Source organism: Saccopteryx bilineata, chromosome 1 (genome assembly GCF_036850765.1).
Source record: "Saccopteryx bilineata isolate mSacBil1 chromosome 1, mSacBil1_pri_phased_curated, whole genome shotgun sequence".
Taxonomy (NCBI): domain Eukaryota; kingdom Metazoa; phylum Chordata; class Mammalia; order Chiroptera; family Emballonuridae; genus Saccopteryx; species Saccopteryx bilineata.
Window position 1 is genome coordinate 86,528,177 of NC_089490.1, and position 19,858 is coordinate 86,548,034.

The 19,858-nt window shown below is 40.7% G+C and overlaps 1 protein-coding gene across 7 annotated transcripts in view; it reads right to left on the bottom strand.

Moving 5' to 3' along the window:
• XPNPEP3 (X-prolyl aminopeptidase 3) overlaps positions 1–19,858 on the bottom strand; it is a 46,448-nt gene that overhangs the window by 22,260 nt on the left and 4,330 nt on the right. For 3 of the 7 annotated variants that reach the window (XM_066257165.1, XM_066257170.1, XM_066257195.1), the window contains 3 exons: positions 17,035–17,151; positions 16,507–16,566; positions 3,893–4,300 (listed from right to left, as the gene is read on the bottom strand). In XM_066257165.1, the coding sequence (XP_066113262.1) occupies positions 3,893–4,300; positions 16,507–16,566; positions 17,035–17,151 (585 nt within the window). Of the gene's footprint in view, positions 1–3,892; positions 4,301–15,993; positions 16,128–16,506; positions 16,567–17,034; positions 17,152–19,858 lie in introns of those variants that run through there. The other 4 variants (XM_066257205.1, XM_066257179.1, XM_066257188.1 and 1 more) reach the window with 2 other exon arrangements.

Genomic DNA, 19,858 nt, shown 5'->3' on the forward strand with positions numbered 1-19,858 from the left:
GGCACCTCTCTCATTGGTGGTCAATGAGAGGAGCATAGTTCCCATTGAAATACTGGTCAGTTTGTTGATTTAAATTTACTTGTTCTTTATTTAAAATATTGTATTTGTTCCTGTTCTTTTTTACTTTAAAATAAGGTATGTGCAGTGTGCATAGGGATTTGTTCATAGTTTTCTTTATAGTCTGGCCCTCCAACGGTCTGAGGGACAGTGAACTGGCCCCCTGTGTAAAAAGTTTGAGGACCCCTTCTCTAAAGGGTGAGCACAAACTTTCTCAGGACTGAAGTAACTGAAAAATTTGATCATAAATCACTGGAAAGGCCATTCCCTGAAAATGGCAAGATATTCTATGACTGAATAGATAGCCTTCCTGACCCCAGACTTCAGTGTTCTTTATAAAGACAGGTATTAGAACTACTTAGATGGAATTAAACCTTTATTCCAGCTTTAATTTTGTTAATTTTTATTAACTGTTCAAGAACAATTATAACACTTGTTGTCCACACCACTATTGAGATAGAGGCATTGTTGAATAATTGAACACAAAGGAAAGAAAAATGTACTCAGATCATGACTTTATGGTTAAAAGCACTCCATCCCTTCAACAACAATCTCAGTATTGGGGAAGTTCTTCTCTTAGCAATTATTCACAGCTACAGAGACACTATAGCTGATAATATGTGCTAATCCACCCTTAACCAGGAAATCTTTCCTTTTCCCATCTGCTATGCATTCTCATTACAAACAAGCACTGTTCACCTTTTAACTATAGAGACCCAAGGAAATGGCCTACAACGGCCTGAGATATAAAATAAGTAGGCTCATTATGAAAATGAGTTCCACTTACACAAAGCCTTCATTTCCTTTCTTTTATTTTTATTTTTTGTATTTTTCTGAAGTTGGAAACAGGGAGGCAGTCAGACAGACTCCTGCATGCGCCCAACCGGGATCCACCCGGCATGCCCACCAGGGGGCGATGCTCTGCCCATCTGGGGTGTTGCTCCGTTGCGACCAGAACCATTCTAACACCTGAAGCAGAGGCCATGGAGCCATCCTCAGCACCCAGGCCAACTTTGCTCCAATGGAGCCTTGGCTGCGGGAGGGGAAGAGAGAGACAGAGAGGAAGGAGAGGGGGAGGGGTGGAGAAGCAGATGGGCGCTTCTCCTGTGTGCCCTGGCCGGTAATTGAACTCGGGACTCCTGCACGCCAGGCCAATGCTCTACCACTGAGCCAACTGGCCAGGGCCCTTTCATTTTTTTGACAGTAACCAATGGACAGTAATCCCAACAATCTAAGTCAGAAGGGTTGTACATTTTATACAAAGTAATTTTGTGACAGTCAGCAACTAATTTAAGAAATCAAGAAGCTACAGAGAAAATGATTCTGTGCCCTACATTCATGACTCTGAAGATTAAGAAAGTGCCACTAGTACCCCACTAGGTGGTAGCACAGTGGGTAGAGTGTTGGCCTGGGACTCTGAGGACCCAGGTTCAAAACCCCAAGGTCTCTGGCTTATGCATGAGATCATAGACATGACCCCACGGTTGCTAGGATGAAGTCCAAGGTTGCTGGCTTGAACCTAAGGTGGATGACTTGAGCAATGGGTCAGCTGTAGCCCCCCAGTCAAGGCACGTATGAGAAAGTAATGAATGAACTAAGGTATTGCAACTATGAGTTGATGCTTCTCATCTCTCTCCCTTCTGGTCTGTTCCTCTCTCTTTTCTCTCTCTCTCACAGAGGGGAGGCAGTCAGACAGTAACACTAGTTTAGTTGGGTAATTATCTCTATAAACTTAAAAATATTTTATCTTTTATGAAATATTTTATAAAGTGATCAAAAAATTCAAACATATTAGAATATACATATTCAAATAAGTGTTTTTTGCAAAGGAGTCTTTGTAGGAAACAAGTCCATCAAATTCATTGATTGTTGGGAACAACTTTGGAATTCTGTTTTAGAAAATGACTTCAGAAATGGTTTATAAACCACACAAGAAAAATCAGACTAAAATTTAACAATCCTACATTATTTTGTCTGAAATTAGTGTTTCCAACTTGATATATCTATCTTACTTAACACATTTGGCTATATGTGACTTTTGGATACTTTAAAAAATAAAATGTTGGCCCTGGCCAGTTGGCTCAGTGGTAGAGCGGCGGCCCGGCATGTGGAAGTCCCGGGTTCGATTCCCAGTCAGGGCACACAGGAGAAATGCCCATCTGCTTCTCTACCCTTCGCCCTCTTCATCCTCTCTGTCTCTCTCTTCCCCTCCTGCAGTCAGGGATCCACTGGAGCAAATTTGGCCTGGGCGCTGAGGATGGCTCCATGGTCTCTGCCTCAGGCGCTAGAATGGCTCTAATTGAGCAGAGCATCGCCCTCTGGTGGGCATGCCGGATGGATCCCTGTCAGGCACATGTGGGAGTCTGTCTGACTGCCTCCCCGCTTTTAACTTTGGAAAACATGCTAAAATAAAATAAAATGAAATGAAATGCTTCCAGAGCTACAGAATTACAAGAATCACTAAGAATAGTTTATAATGTAGTATAGGTTCTGCAAAGTTCCAGAAAAGGAAACCCAAAACATTCTAAGTGATAATTTCACCAGAATTAATGCAGACAAAGTGACTATTTGTAGAGTTACAAACTGTGTATATCAATCACCTAAGAATCTTGTTAAAATGCAGATTCTGATTTAGTTGGTATGGAGTGGGAGCCTAACATTGTACATTTCCACTATCTATGATACATTTGTAATTATAATATGCATCACCAGGTGGTTCTGATGCTGGTGATGCATGGATCACTTTTTGACAATACTGCCTCCTTTTTGTTTTTGTTTTTTTGTATTTTTCTGAAGTTGGAAAAGGGGAGGCAGTCAGACAGACTCCCGCATGCGCCCGACCGGGATCCACCCGGCATGACCACCGGGGGCGTTGCTCTGTTGCAACCAGAGCCATTCTAGTGCCTGAGGCAGAGGCTGCAGAGCCATCCTCAGCGCCCGGGCCAACTTTGCTCCAATGGAGCCTTGGCTGTGGGAGGGGAAGAGAGAGACAGAGAGGAAGGAGAGGGGGAGGGGTGGAGAAGCAGATGGGCGCTTCTCGTGTGTGCCCTGGCTGGAATTGAACCCAGGACTCCTGCACGCCAGGCCGACACTCTACCACTGAGCCAACCAGCCAGGGCCAATACTGCCTCCTTTTGAAGAGCTGGAAAAAGCAGTAAGAAGGGGTCAAAGGTGCCTGACCAGGTGGAGGCACAGTGGATAGAGCGTCGGACTGGGATGCAGAGGTCCCAGGTTCGAGACCCTGAGGTTGACAGTTTGAGCGCAGGCTCATCTGGTTTGAGCAAAGCTCACTAGCTTGGACCCAAGGTCAATGGCTTGAGCAAGGGGTTACTTGGTCTGCTGAAGGCCTGCGATCAAGGCACATATGAGAAAGCAATCAATGAACAACTAAGGTGCTGCAACGAAAAACTGATGATTGATGCTTCTCATCTCTCTCCGTTCCTGCCTGTCTGTCCCTATCTATCCCTCTCTCTGACTCTATCTCTGTAAAAAAAAAAAAAAAAAAAAGGAGGGGGGGTGTCAAAGATCAATAGACTGGCCAGTAATTTTGAAGAGTGGCTTATGCCCATCCTCAACTTTAGAAAGAAAGTCTCTCTTTGGGATTTCAAACTAGAACAGTTAATAGTCTATATGAATAAATAATATTTAGCAAATGAACAAATGAAGTCTCTAAAGCAGCTCAGTCTTGTGGAAAAGGTTTATGTTCCTTTCTTGGTGTTCATGGGAAACACTGCTAGGATAATCATTTTAGGACATAAAGAACTTTGTCTAAATAGGTAAGGAAGGTCTTACTCCCAATCTGGCCTATGATTTTACTTCTGCTCCCATTTGTTACCTTTCAGTTTTGGTATTAGATGTTGAAATTCTTCCAGCGTATAGGCTTCGTCCACGCCAGTTAGAGCTATTGCTCCATCAGTGCCAGATCGTGGGCCATCCCAAAGTTCTCGATTGGGGTCTCTCCGAGGCACAAAAAGCATGGCCTTGTGTGCTGGTAACTGCTTGCCAGGGAGGCTTTGAAGGACCAGAATGCTATCGGGCTCTTGGAATCCACACAGGTATAGGAAATTGTTGTCTTGGTGGAAAGTATAGGGAATATCATTGCTCATATAGTAGGTAGGGTTGGACAGCAGCACCACTGTATGGTCTGTCTCACTCTGCCCTTGTGCTTCCTTGTGGATCAGAGACATCAATTTGTGTCTGCGAAGTGCATATTCCATCTGGGATAATCCTGGAGTCACCTCCCCTAGAAATGACAAACAACAATAATATTTTGCATTTCTGTAGTGCTCAAAGTACTTAAAGTAACTTAATACTAGATGGAGACACCCAAATTCATTTCTTCAATTTATGTCAAATCTCTTCATAGCACGTGAAGAATTACGGAGATAACCTAGGCTTAAAATTTGTATTCCTTGTAAATATTTGAAAAAAATGTTAAACATGGTTCTGCCTGAAAACTGAGATCAGACCTTTAGATCTCTTCCAGCTTTTTGATTCATTCTCTTACTCATTTAATCAAATGTTTATTGAGCATTCCTATGTGGCAGGCATTATTAAGCATATAAGCAAAGTTGCCCTGAAGTTTAAATATATAATGTGAAACATTTAATCAAAGTGGTCCTGGCCCTGGCCAGTTGGCTCAGTGGTAGAGCGTCGGCCTGGCGTGGGGGAGTCCCGGGTTCAATTCCCAGCCTGGGCACACAGGAGAGGCGCCCATCTGCTTCTCCACGCCTCTCCCAATCCTTCCTCTCTGTCTCTCTCTTCCCCTCCGGCAGCCGAGGCTCCATTGGAGCAAAGTTGGCCCGGGTGCTGAGGATGGCTCTGTGGCCTCTGCCTCAGGCGCTAGAATGGCTCTGATTGCGGCAGAGCGCCGCCCCAGATGGGCAGAGCAGCACCCCCTGGTGGGCATGCCGGGTGGATCCCGGTCAGGCGCATGCGGGAGTCTGTCTGATTGCCTCCCCCTTTCCAACTTCAGAGAAATACAAAAAAAAATAAAATAAAAAAATAAAAAAAATAATCAAAGTGGTCCTGCCCTGGCCAGTTAGCTCACATTAGAGCATCATCCCAAAACAATAAAGCTGCAGATCTAACTGGTGATGGTGCAGTGGATAAAGTGTTGACCTAGGATGCTGAGGTCCCAAGTTCAAAACCCCGAGGTCACTGACTTGAGCGCAGGAACATCAACATGATCCCAAGGTAGCTGGCTTGAGATCCCAGGTCAAGGCAAGTATAAGAAGCAATCAATGAACAACTAAAGTGAAGCAACTATGACTTGATGCTTTTCATCCTCTCTCCTCCCTCCCTCTCTCATTCACTCTCGCTCAAAACCAATTAAAAAATAAAAATAGATAAAATGTCCTGAAGTTTCAATATATTAGGTGAAGAGAAGCGTCACATTGTGACCGACTTACTCAAAAGAATATAAGCTTCATGAGGACATAAGATTTTTGTCTGTTTGTTCAATGTTATATTTCCAAGGGCTCGAATAACTGAAATACAGTGGACATTTGATATACATTTGTTAAATGATCTACTGTTGTTAACATAGATTTAAGGTCAAAAAGCTTTCCCTGATTCAAGAGCTAAAAATAAACTTCTCCTTCTGAATTCTCAAGGCATAATAGTAGCTCTCTAACAGGACTTTTCCTTCTCTAACTATACTAACAGTGAGCTGGATATACATAACCTCCCTGAAGGTCAGGGCTACCTTTGTATCCTCAAAACCCTGCAACATTCTCTACCTCTTGTGTTTGTCATGAGAATCAAATCTGCTAGAGCATGTGGTTCTTTATGATTAAAGACTCCCTGGAGAATCGTTGAAAAGTTGTGGATTCATTCTGTTTACTGAACAGCGTAGGCACACACAAACTTTTGATATACAATTTCAAGAGGCTCAGATTCCCTTATATTCAACCCCAAAACCTACATTAACAACCTCTGTTATGAAGTGTTATGTGTTAGTTCCTAATATTAGTACTATCAGTATCTCACCTGGCTGCTAGCCCAGTGATGACTGAATGAATGCTTCCCTTCTGAAATGGAAATGACAACTGCTTTCACTCTATGTTCCAAACTGAAAGAACTGCTAAAACAATCACAAAAGATGTCTCTCCCGCCTGACCAGGAGGTGGCGCAGTGGATAGAGCATCAGACTGGGATGCAGAGGATCTAGGTTCGAGACCCTGAGGTCGCCAGCTTGAGCGCGGGCTCATCTGGTTTGAGCAAAAAGCCCACCAGCTTGGACCCAAGGTCGCTGGCTCCAGCAAGGGGTTACTCGGTCTGCTGAAGGCCTGCGGTCAAGGCACATATGAGAAAGCAATCAATGAACAACTAAGGTGTTGCAACGCGCAATGAAAAACTAATGATTGATGCTTCTCATCTCTCTGTTCCCATCTGTCTGTCCCTGTCTATCCCTCTCTCTGACTCTGTCTCTGTAAAAAATAAATAAATAAAAAATTAAAAAAAAAAAGATGTCTCTCTCAACCTACATTTGGCCATGATAATAGTAAAATAACATCTAATGCTCATCAAATGCTACTGTGTCTGGGACTAGTCTCATTATTTACATGTTTCAACTCATTTAATCTTTTTCCCCCTCATGAATCTTTACAATGACTCTATAATATGGGTTTTTATTCCCTGTGGTGGTATTATTATTCCCTGTGGTATCCAATATCCATATGCAAGTATGGAAAGATAACCATGAAACACTGCTATATGAAAAGGTTTCAGAACAAGGTGGATGATATATCCCATTATGTTTAAAAAAAAAAAAAGAAAAATATAGAAGAGAATCACAACTTTTATACTGGTGATCTATGAGGAGTGACCTAAGACTGAAAATTTCTATTTGACATGCTTTTTTACGTTATTTGAATTTTGTTTTAATGAGTATATACTTTTATAATTAAAATCTCAATAAAGAGAAAAATGAGGATAAAAAAAGAAAGTCCACTCCATACTCATAAACCTATCATAACTCTTTGTAGTCTATTATATCAAGTTCCAACTCTTAAGCCTGGATGTTCATGTACCCTACCAGGTGACTCCAATTTATCTGGCCATTTTTTTTAACAGCTTTATTGAGACATAATTTAAATACCACACGATTCACCCACTTAAAATGTACAATTAAATGGTATAGTCACGGAACTGTATAACCACCACTACAATCAGTTTTTGAGTATGTCATCACTGCCAAAAGAAACCCCATGCTATTTCTTCCCCACTTCCCTCCCCACCTCCCCCAGCCATTGGTAACCACTAATCGAGTTTGTCTCTATGGACTTGTCCACTGTAGAGATTTCATAGAAATAAAATCAGAATATGCGATCTTTGGTGACTTGGCCCAATTTTTTTCTGATCATTTCCCCAATTATTCTGAAATTATATTCTTCTCATATTTTTTTTTAGATCTTATTTATTCATGTTTTTAGAGGAGAGAGAGAGAAAGAGAGAGAGAGAGAGAAGGGAGGAACAGGAAGCATCAACTCTCATGTGCCTTGACCAGGCAAGCCCAAAGTTTTTTATTGTTTTTATTTTATTTTATTTTTATTTTTATTTTTTTATTTTTATTTTTTTTTTCATTTTTCTGAAGCTGGAAACAGGGAGAGACAGTCAGACAGACTCCCGCATGCGCCCCACCGGGATCCACCCGGCACGCCCACCAGGGGCGGTGCTCTGCCCACCAGGGGGCGATGCTCTGCCCATCCTGGGCGTCGCCATATTGCGACCAGAGCCACTCTAGCGCCTGAGGCAGAGGCCACAGAGCCATCCCCAGCGCCCGGGCCATCTTTGCTCCAATGGAGCCTTGGCTGCGGGAGGGGAAGAGAGAGACAGAGAGGAGAGCGCGGCGGAGGGGTGGAGAAGCAAACGGGCGCTTCTCCTATGTGCCCTGGCCGGGAATCGAACCCGGGTCCTCCGCACGCTAGGCCGACGCTCTACCGCTGAGCCAACCGGCCAGGGCCTTTATTTTTATTTTTTTACAGAGACAGAGAGTCAGAGAGAGGGATAGATAGGGACAGACAGACAAGAACGGAGAGAGATGAGAAGCATCAATCATCAGTTTTTCGTTGCAACTCCTTAGTTGTTCATTGATTGCCTTCTTTTTTTTTCTTTTTCTTTTTTTTAAATATGGAGACAGAGATAGAGAGTCAGACAGAGGGATAGATAGGGACAGACAGGAACAGAGAGAGATGAGAAGCATCAATCATCAGTTTTTCATTTTGACACCTTAGTTCATTGATTGCTTTCTCATATGTGCCTTGACCGTGGGCCTTCAGCAGACAGTGACCCCTTGCTTGAGCCAGCAACTTTGGGCCCAAGCTGGTTAGCTTTTGCTCAAATCAGATGAGCCCACGTTCAAGCTGGTGACCTCGGGGTCTCGAACCTGGGTCCTCCACATCCCAGTCCAACGCTCTATCCACTGTGCCACCGCCTGGTCAGGCTGATTGCTTTCTCATATGTGCTTTGACCATGGGCCTTCAGCAGACCGAGTAACCCCTTGCTCAAGCCAGCGACCTTGGGTCCAAGCTGGTGAGCTTTTTGCTTAAGTAAGATGAGCCCACGCCCAAGCTGGCAACCTTGGGGTCTTGAACTTGGGTCCTCTGCATCCCAGTTCGACACTCTATCCACTGCGCCACTGCCTGGTCAGGCAAGCCCAAGATTTTGAACCTATGACCTCAGCGTTCTAGGTCAACACTTTATGCACTGCACCACCACAGGTTAGGCTCCTTCTCATGTCTTAAATAAATCCAACCTGTTCTTTCCCTATTACCTTGCTTATAATGTGTCCTTTCTGAAATGTCTTATCCCCCCCATAACAATTCTACTCCAAGATCTGAGACTCAATATATATTTGTTTTTAGATTCTATTCATTGAAAATGCTTCCCCAATTAGCTCAAATCACATTAATTTGTCCCTTTGAAATTTTAAAAAAATTATTTCATGTCCTTATACAAACACACCTCAAGTTGTAGATAAATATGACACTATACCAAACCTTTTTAATAAACATTTCCCCCCTTTTCTTTGTTGACTCTACTCCCTTTCCTCATTCTACATTAGTACCATACCCACGTTGGTCATCTTGTATGCATCCTTTCCTATTTTTCTTTAGTGTTGTTACACTTTCTTTCTTTTCTTTTTTCTTTTTTTTTTTTTTAACAGAGACAGAGAAAGAGTCAGAGAGAGGGATAGATAGGGACAACAGACAGGAATGGAGAGAGATGAGAAGCATTAATCATCAGTTTTTCGTTGTGACACATTAGTTGTTCATTAATTGCTTTCTCATATGTGCCTTGACCAGGGGCTATAGCCGACCGAGTAACCCCTTGCTCAAGCCAGTGACCTTGGCTCCTCTGCATCCCTCAAGCTGGCAACCTCGGGGTCTCGAACCTGGGTCCTCTGCATCCCAGTCTGATGCTCTATCCACTGCGCCACTGCCTGGTCAAGCTCTTTTCCCTCCTCCCTCCCTCCCCCCTTCCCTACCTCTCTGCCTTCTTACCTTCATTTTAGAGCAGAGAGAGAGGGAGAGAGAGAAGGGGGAGAGAAGCAAGAAGCCTCAACTCCCACACGTGCCTTGACCGGGCAAGCCCAGAGTTTTGAACCAGCAACCTCAGCGTTCCAGGTCGACACTTGATCCACTGTGCCACCACAGGTCAGGCCCTTTCCTATTTTCTTAACACTCATAAAGTCATACACACATATACCATACACCTGCATTTAGGGATTTCTTTTATTATTGTTTTAAAAAAAAGAGGATATACACTCCTTTCAGTCATTTGTTTAACACAATACTTCATGAAAATCCCTCCCACAAAGTCATATGGCATAGCTTTGATTCATTCTGCTTGTCTTTATTTCTTGAGGTGATGTATCATAACTTATTGAACATTTCCATACTGTTGGGCATTCATATTGTTTGCAGCTCTTTGGTGTTATAATAAATATCTTTGTGCTTATATCCTTATATCCTGGTACTTTCATTCTCTATATACTGGTACTTTCATTTTTCTAAAAAATATTTTATTTATTTATTTTAGAGGAAAGAAAGAGAGAAAAGCCGGGGCAGAAGCAGGAATCATCAACTCCCATATGTGCCTTGACCAGGCAAGTCCAGGGTTTTGAACTGGTGACCTCAGCATTCCAAGTCGACACCTTATCCACTGCGCCACCATAGGTCAGGCATGGTGCTTTTATTTCAATGGGATAGTCCCAGGAAAGAAATTGCTGGATCAAAGACCTTTAAATTTCCTTAGTACACATGTTCAGCACATATAACTCAGTTGTTTAATGACTGGAAATAGTTTTATTTTACCTATGTATAGATTACCTCTCAAGCAAATTGTGTCATTTTCATTCCTATAAGAAAATGTTAATTTTTATTTATCTATAATAGAAAAACGTTACATTTTTACTGATGATGTTGGTAAGAAATAAAAGATATAAGTAAGAGACAGCCTTATAGGCCAGTTTGAATCAGGCAAAACAACAGAGCTGGGCATGGAAGAGCGCACATCATATTTCTTTCTTTGGGGATTGAGCTGGCTAAGAGTCCCCTAGGGCTCTTAAGCAGAATACCAAACCTTGTACTAGAGCCAGAAAACAGCTTTATTCATCCCTGATAATGATTTATGTTAAGTCTGTCATAATTACCCAGCATTGGATTGTTCCCAATTTACCCAAGCAGTATATACTCTTTTTTGAGAGAGAAAGAGAAGAAAAGAGAGATGAGCCACATCAACTTGTAGTTGCTTCAGTTTAGTTGTTTACTCATTGCTTCTCATATATGCCTTGATCAAGGGAGGAGGCAGAGCTCAAGCTAAGCCAGTGCCCCTTGTTCAAGTTAGTGACCTGGAGCTTCAAGCCAGTGACCTTTGGATCATGTTGATGATCCTGTGCTCAAGCAGGCAAGCCTGTGCTCAGGACGACGAGCCCTCACTCTAGCCAGTGACCTTGGGGTTTTGAACCAGAGTCCTCAGCATCTCAGGCTGACGCTCAATCCATTATACCACCACCACAATAGTATATACTCTTTTATAAAAGCAAAGGCTATGCCTGACCAGGCGGTGGCGCAGTGGATAGAGCATCGAACTGGGATGTGGAGGACCCAAGTTCAAGACCCCGAGGTCGCCAGCTTGAGCACAGGCTCATCTGGTTTGAGCAGGGCTCACCAGCTTGAGCCCAAGGTCGCTGGCTTGAGCAAGGGGTCACTCGGTCTGCTGTAGCCTCCCGGTCAAGGCACATGTGAGAAATCAATCAATGAACAACTAAGGAGCTGCAACAAAGAATTGATGTTTCTCATCTCTCTCCCTTCCTGTCTGTCTGTCCCTATCTGTCCCTCTCTCTGAGTCTCTCTGTGTCTGCCACAAAAAAATAAATAAATAAAAATTAAAAAAAAAGTTTTTATAAAAGCAAAGGCTACTTTTTTTGTTTTTTTAAATTTTAGAAGGAGTGAGGGACAGACACACAGGAAGGGAGAGAGATGAGAAGTATAAACTCATAGTTGTGGCACCTTAGTTAATCACTGATTGCTTTCTCATATGTGCCTTGACCAGGGGGCTTCAGCCAAGCCAGCGACCCCTTCCTCAAGCCAGCAACCTTTGGGGCCAAGCCAGCAACTATGGGGTCATGTTTATGATCCCATACTCAAGCCAGTGAATCCACACTAAAAAGCCCGATGAGCCCAAGCTCAAGTTGGTGATCTTGGGGTTTTGAACCTGAGTCCTCAGCATCCCAGGCCCACAATCTATCCACTGCATCACCTCCTGGTCAGGCCTGACTCTTTATTTCCATCTATAGCAGTAGTAGTATGGCCAGAACAGAATTTCGTCATCTCCCATGTTTATTCTACTGAATATTTTCCAAGTTATTGTTGCTGCAGGAAACTTGGGTAGGTATGACGAAGAGAAATCAGCTCCCAAAAATTCTGAAGGAAATGACATAGTGATTTCACTTTTAAAAATTTATTTTAAGAAAATAATTGATCAGTATACAGACTGTACACATAGACATAAATTTTTTATATAAAAAATAAGTCTAGAAATATATACATACAAAAATCTCAATAGTGGTTTTCACTGAGTGGTGGGATTCTGAGTAATATTTTAAAAATGTATGCTTATCGTAGCCTCTAATTTTCCTATAATATATACAGAAATTGTATAATAATTAAGAAAAGGATTGAGGTCCAAAAATCAATCTGGAAGAATCAGAAAACTTAAACAGACCAATTACACCAAAGGAGATCGAAACAGTTATCAAAAAACTCCCAACAAAGAAAAGTCCGGGGCCCGATGGCTTCACAACGGAATTCTACCAAATATTCAAAGAAGAACTAACTCCTATCCTTCTCAAACTATTTCAAAAAATTCAAGAGGAAGGAAGACTTCCAAACTCCTTTTATGAGGCGAGCATAATTCTGATTCCAAAACCAGGCAAAGACCACACAAAGAAAGAAAATTATAGGCCAATATCTCTGATGAATATAGATGCTAAAATCCTCAACAAAATATTAGCAAACCGGATCCAACAATATATGGAAAAAATCATACACCATGATCAAGTGGGATTTATTATGGGGAGGCAAGGCTGGTACAATATTCGTAAATCAATCAATGTGATTCATTACATAAACAAAAAGAAGGAGAAAAACCATATGATAATTTCAATAGATGCAGAAAAAGCATTTGATAAAATCCAGCACCCATTCATGATCAAAACTCTCAGCAAAGTGGGAATACAGGGAACATACCTCAACATGATAAAAGCCATCTATGAGAAACCCACAGCCAACATCATACTCAATGGGCAAAAATTAAAAGCAATACCCTTAAGATCAGGAACAAGGCAGGGGTGCCCCCTTTCACCACTCTTATTTAACATAGTCCTGGAAGTCCTAGCCACAGCAATCAGACAAGAAGAAGAAATAAAAGGCATTCAAGTTGGAAAAGAAGAAGTAAAACTATCATTATTTGCAAATGATATGATATTGTATATAGAAAACCCTAAAGTCTCAGTCAAAAAACTACTGGACCTGATAAATAAATTCAGCAAAGTGGCAGGATATAAAATCAATACTCAGAAATCAGAAGCATTTTTATACACCAACAATGAACAGTCAGAAAGAGAAATTAAGGAAACAATCCCCTTCACAATTACAACCAAAAAAATAAAGTACCTAGGAGTAAACTTAACCAAGGAGACTAAAGACTTGTACTTGGAAAATTACAAAACATTGATAAAAGAAATCAAGGAAGATACTAACAAGTGGAAGCATATACCGTGCTCATGGTTAGGAAGAATAAACATCATTAAAATGTCTACATTACCCAAAGCAATTTATAAATTCAATGCAATACCAATTAAAATACCAATGACATACTTCAAAGATATAGAACACATATTCCAAAAATTTATATGGAACCAAAAAAGGACACGAATAGCCTCAGCAATCTTAAAAAAGAAGAATAAAGTGGGAGGTATCACACTTCCTGATATCAAGTTATACTACAAGGCCATTGTACTCAAAACAGCCTGGTACTGGCATAAGAACAGGCATATAGATCAATGGAATAGAACAGAGAACCCAGAAATAAACCCACAGTTCTATGGACAACTGATATTTGACAAAGGAGGTAAGGAAATACAATGGAGTAAAGACAGCCTCTTTAACAAATGGTGTTGGGAAAATTGGACAGCTACCTGCAAAAAAATGAAACTAGATCACCAGCTTACACCACTCACAAAAATAAACTCAAAATGGATAAAAGACTTGAATGTAGGCCGTGAAACCATAAGCATCTTAGAAGAAAACATAGGCAGTAAGCTCTCCGACATCTCTCGGAGCAATATATTTGCTGATTTATCTCCACGGGGAAGTGAAATAAAAGACAGGATAAACAAATGGGACTATATCAAACTAAAAAGCTTTTACACAGCTAAAGACAACAAGAACAGAATAAAAAGACAAACTATACAATGGGAGAACATATTTGACAATACGTCTGATAAGGGGTTAATAACCAAAATTTATAAAGAACTTGTAAAACTCAACACCAGGAAGACAAACAACCCAATCCAAAAATGGGCAAAAGAGATGAATAGACACTTCTCCAAAGAGGACATACAGATGGCCAATAGGCATATGAAAAAATGTTCAACATCACTAATCATTAGAGAAATGCAAATTAAAACCACAATGAGATATCAACTTACACCAGTCAGAATGGCGCTTATCAACAAAACAACACAGAATAAGTGCTGGCGAGGATGTGGAGAAAAGGGGACCCTCCTGCACTGCTGGTGGGAATGCAGACTGGTGCAGCCACTGTGGAAAACAGTATGGAGATTCCTCAAAAAACTAAAAATCGAACCGCCTTTTGACCCAGCTATCCCACTTTTAGGAATATACCCCAAGGACACCATAGAACGGCTCGAAAAGGAGAAATGCACCCGCATGTTTGTGGCAGCATTGTTCACAATAGCGAAGATCTGGAAACAGCCCAAGTGTCCGTCAGAGGACGAGTAGATTAAAAAACTTTAGTACATATATACTATGGAATACTACTCAGCCATAAGAAATGATGACATCGGATCATTTACAATAGCATGGATGGACCTTGATAACATTATACGGAGTGAAATAAGTAAATCAGAAAAAAAACTGAGATGAATCCATACATAGAAGGGACATAAAAATGAGACTCAGAGACATGAACAAGAATGTGATGGCAACAGGGGTGGGTGGGGGGGTTGGGGGAGGGGGGAGGGGGTGAAGAAGGAGAGAGGGGTTAGGGGAGGGGAGGGGCACAAAGAAAACCAGATAGAAGGTGACAGAAGACAATTTAACTTTGCGGGAGGGGTATACAGCACAATCAAATGTCAAAATAATCTAGAGATATTTTCTCTCAACATATGTACCCTGATTTATCAATGTCACTGCATTAAATTTAATAAAAAAATATTAATATTAAAAAAAAAAAAAAAGGTTCAGCATGAAAAAAAAAAAAAAAAAAAGAAAAGGATTGAGGTAGTTTTCTAAAGTTTTAAGTACTGGCAAATATTGGGAAAATAACCTGAACATGAAACCTTTTGGAGAAAACCAAGAATAGACAACACAATTTTATACCTCAAAGTAAAAAATTGACATTGGCTATGTAAATGAAATTAAAAAATTTATATGCCTTTTAATTTTTCTTAATAATTTACTCTTCCTTCATTCCACATTTTGTCATTTACATACTTTTTAAATCTTTACAATGTAAAAAGATAAAAGATTAATACTTTGAATACTTATATAGTTCTTCCCTCCAAAAACTATATATTTGATAGTTTCTTTAACACTTTTAATGTTTATTTTATTGATTTTAGAGAGAGGAAGGGAGGGAGGGTTGGGTGTAGGGGAGAGGAGCATTGATCTATTTCTGTATGTGCCCTGACCCGGGATTAAACCAGCAACCCCTGTGCTTGGAGATAATGCTCTAACCAACTGAACATCTAGCCAGTGCTGCTTTAAAATTTTATCTTCTTTTCTCCCTTCTCACTTCTCTAATGTCTATTCCTATGCCCAGGAAAGTAAAAATTAGGACCAGCATCCCTTTTCCCCATAGCTAATCTAAACATATATATGTGTATGAACATGTATGTGTGTATACTTATTTACATTCATTTTCTATATTATTAACATGTACACGACATATACTGCAAACAGTATAGGTTTAAAGGCCATCATTTTGACAATGCAATTACTAGTTTCGAGGCCTGGAAAATGCAGCTCACCATGTAAAAGTATCTCATCACAAGAAATCAGTAATATTCAAAGCTGGTAAATCTTAGTATCAATCTACTTTAAAAAAAAAGATCAAAGCTACAGGTAGGTTGACAGGGTAGAGAAATATTTAAATTTATATCAACTGGATTGCTATTAAGCTTACCTTAAAGCTTTGAAAAACTTTGCTTTCTTGTGTGTTTCAGTGGTGAGCTGCATTTCCTGAGTCTCAGCTGACTTTCCAGCAGGAATTCCAGTCTGATGAAGTATCAGCAAAAGGAAGCCCTCACTGAGAGACACACTGGTATCATTCACTGAGTGGAAACAGTGAAAGAGTAACGTATTTCTAAAGGCAGTTTAGATTACTAATATATATGTCTATGTAGAGAATACAGATTTTGGCAAAAGCAACAATTCATTTCCCTTGAAAACTGGTTGCTTTCTCTACAAAGCATTTGGTTTTACACTATCTATCTCTTTGGGATGATAATCATTCATCATAGTTCATCCCTTAACTGCCTTTTTAATAAAACAAAAACCTTCAGGCATGAATTAGAGCGATAGTAATGACACATCTTCTAGCAGCAACATTAGTCATAGAGCAGAAAAAAGTGCTGGGAGGTAAACTTTTATCAAGTATAAAATTAGTGAAGTAAATAGATATCAATTTTTGCATCACCTTTATCATTGCTATCACCTCTCAAAGCTGTGACAATCAGATCCGTAAATCTTGCATAATCTATATAGAAATAGTTTTGTTAAACAAAATTTTAAAATGAGTATTTAACACTTTCAAGAAAAACATGTTCTCTAAAATGTCTTTAACATAGTAGTTCATTAGCAATCAATAGTCAGAACACAACTGTAGAAACTATGGCTTAGAAAGTAATAAAACTTTTCTTTAAGAAAACCCTAAATATATAACTTTCACTGATAAGTCTAAGTTGTAAGACTTACGAGTGTTTATGGCTCTAGATGGTGCTGTCAGTAGCCACACGTAGTTATTTAAGTTTAAATTTAAATCATTTAAAATAAAATTTAGTTCCTTAGTTGCACTAGGAACAAAAGCTACCTGTGACTAGTGGCTCCTGTATTAAATAGCACAGATCTAGAACATTTCCATTGCTGCAAAAAACCCTATTGGAGAGCACAGCTCTAGCTAAAGCACCTAAAGAGACAAACAGTTATTATAGTTAAAAAGCCTTACCTGGTCTGAGGAGGTGTGGGTGTGTAAAGGGGCTGGGCTGGCCCAAGTATCGGTTTGGAATCCTCCTCTCTGGGATGGGCTGGAGGGAGTACCTTCGCCGTGAACAGGATATGCATCCTGAAGAAAAAGTAGAGGATGAAATGGAACAAGGAATCTAGAAGGTCCTCGCAGTATATATATATTTATCCATCTCCAGCACTTGGATGTTTTAGAAAAATTCAAATTAGTATCTCCTTTGACATTTATATGGCCCACCAACTGTGCCAGCTAGAGCCTGTGTTGGGCCCTAGGAATACAGGAATGATCTCATCTTTACTCTTAGCAACTTTAGTCTATTACAATATAATAGAGGTACACAGTATGACTAAGGTATGAATAAGGAGCTATAGGAACAGAAGGAAGAAAACAAAAAGCAGAGGAGTTAGAAAGTATTTCATAGAGGTAGTGAATTTATGTCCTAAGGTTTAAAAAGAGAACACTTCTATTGATTGTCAAGTAGGAGAAAATATGCATAAGCTATCTCATTAAATCTTGGAAACTTAGAACTAGATGTAAAAACATATGAAAAATATTTATTGAGCATTTGGTAAGAAGACACGCTAGGAAAGATACAGAATATGTGCTCTGGTCTTCAAAGAATATACAGGCACACCTTGTTTTATTGTGCTTTGCTTTACTTTGTAGATACATTTTTTTCTTATTTAACAAGTTGAAGGTTTATGGCAATCCTGCATTAAGCAAGTCTATTGGCACCATTTTTCCAACAGCATTTGCTCACTGTGTCTCTGTCTCACTTTGGTAATTCTTGCAGTATTTAAAACGTTTAAATTATTATTATATTTCTTATGATGATCTGTGATCATGATCTTTGATGTTATTATTATACTTGTTTTGGGGAGCCATGAAGAGTAAGTATCCCTATAAGATGGTGAACTTAATGGATGTTACGTGTTCTGTTTCACCAACTGACTGTTCCCTCTTCTCTCTCTCTCTCTCTCCCCTCAGGCCACCCTTTTCCCTGAAACTCAACAATAGTGAAATTAGGCCAGTTAATAAACCTACGTGACCTCTTATTTGAGAGAGAGGAGAAGCCAGAAGAGAAGGAAGCAATGTGACCAACGAGACACATTTGAGTGATAAGGCCACAAGCCAAGGAACAACTACAACCATCAGAAACTGGAAGAGGTATAAAAATGGATTCTCTCTTAGAGCCTTTGGAAGGAGTGCAGCTGTGCTGACACTATTTTTGACTTCTGGCCTTCAGAACTGTGAGAGAATATATTTCTGTCATTTTAAGCCATCATGTTTGCGGTAATTTATTATGTTGACCTCAGGGAACTAATACAATGACCTACTAAGATAACAATTACTGAATTTGGCAACGCAGAAGTCACTAGAGACCCTGACAGAACAGTTCTAGTGAAGTATAGAATAATGAAACTCAAAAAGATGAAGGTGGTCAAAAGGTACAAATTTCCAATTATAAATTCTGGGAATGCAATGTACTGGATAGTATGGTGACTGCAGTTACTGATTCTGTATTGTACATATAAAAGTTGTTAAGTCTGATCAGGTGATGGCGCAGTGGATAGAGCAAAGGACTGAGATGTGGAGGTCCAGGTTCGAGACTCTGAAGTCACCAGCTTGAGCACGGGCTCATCTGGCTTGAGCAAAAAGCTCACCAGCTTGGACCCAAGGTCACTGGCTCGAGCAAGGGGTTACTCGGTCAGCTGAAGGCCCGTGGTCAAGACACATATGAGAAAGCAATCAATGAACAGCTAAGGTGTCGCAACAAAAACTGATGATTGATGCTTCTCACCTCTCTCCGTTCCTGTCTGTCTGTCCCTATCTATCCCTCTCTGACTCTCTCTCTGTCCCTGTAAAAAAAAAAAAAAGTTGTTAAGAGTGGATTCTGCCTGACCTGTGGTGGCACAGTGGATAAAGCATCGACCTGGAAATGCTGAGGTCGCCGGTTCGAAACCCTGGGCTTGCCTGGTCAAGGCACATATGGGAGTTGATGCTTCCAGCTCCTCCCCCCTTCTCTCTCTCCTCTCTCTCCCTCTCTGTCTCTCTCCTCTCTAAAAAAAAAAAAAAAAATGAATAAATAAAACAAAAACAAGAGTGGATTCTTTTTTTTTTAGTGAGAGACAGACAGACAGACAGGATTAGACAGGAAGAAAAGAGAGATGAGAAGCATCAACTCATACTTCTGGTACTTTAGTTGTTTGTTGATTGCTTTCTCATAATTGCCTTGACAGGGGGGCTTCAGCTGAGCCAGTGACCCCTTGCTCAAGCAAGTGATTTTGGGCTTCAAGCCAGTGACCCTGCACTCAAACTGGTGAGCCCGCGCTCAAGCTGGTGACCTTGGGGTTTCAAACCTGGGTCCTCAGCATCCCAGGCCGATGCTCTATCCACTGTGCCACTGCCTTGTCAGGCAAGAGAGTATACTTTTTTTTTTTAGATTTTATTGATTTTTAGAGAGAAAAGAGAGTGGGAGAAAAAGAGAGAGAAACAGGGGGGAGAAGTTGGCAGCATTAACTCATTGTAGTTGCTTCATGTATGTACCTTGACCAGGCAAGCCCAGAGTTTCGAACTGGCGACCTCAACGTTCCAGGTTGACACTTTATTCACTGTGCCACCACAGGTCAGGCAAGACAGATCTTAAAAGTCCTCCACAAGAAAAAAATTTTGCCCTGGCTGGGTAGTTCAGTTGGTTAGAGTGTCATCCCAACATGCCAAGGTTACAGGTTTGATCCCCCATCAGGACACACACAAGAATCAACCAATAGGTAGACGAATGAGTGGAACAACAAAATTTTTTTTT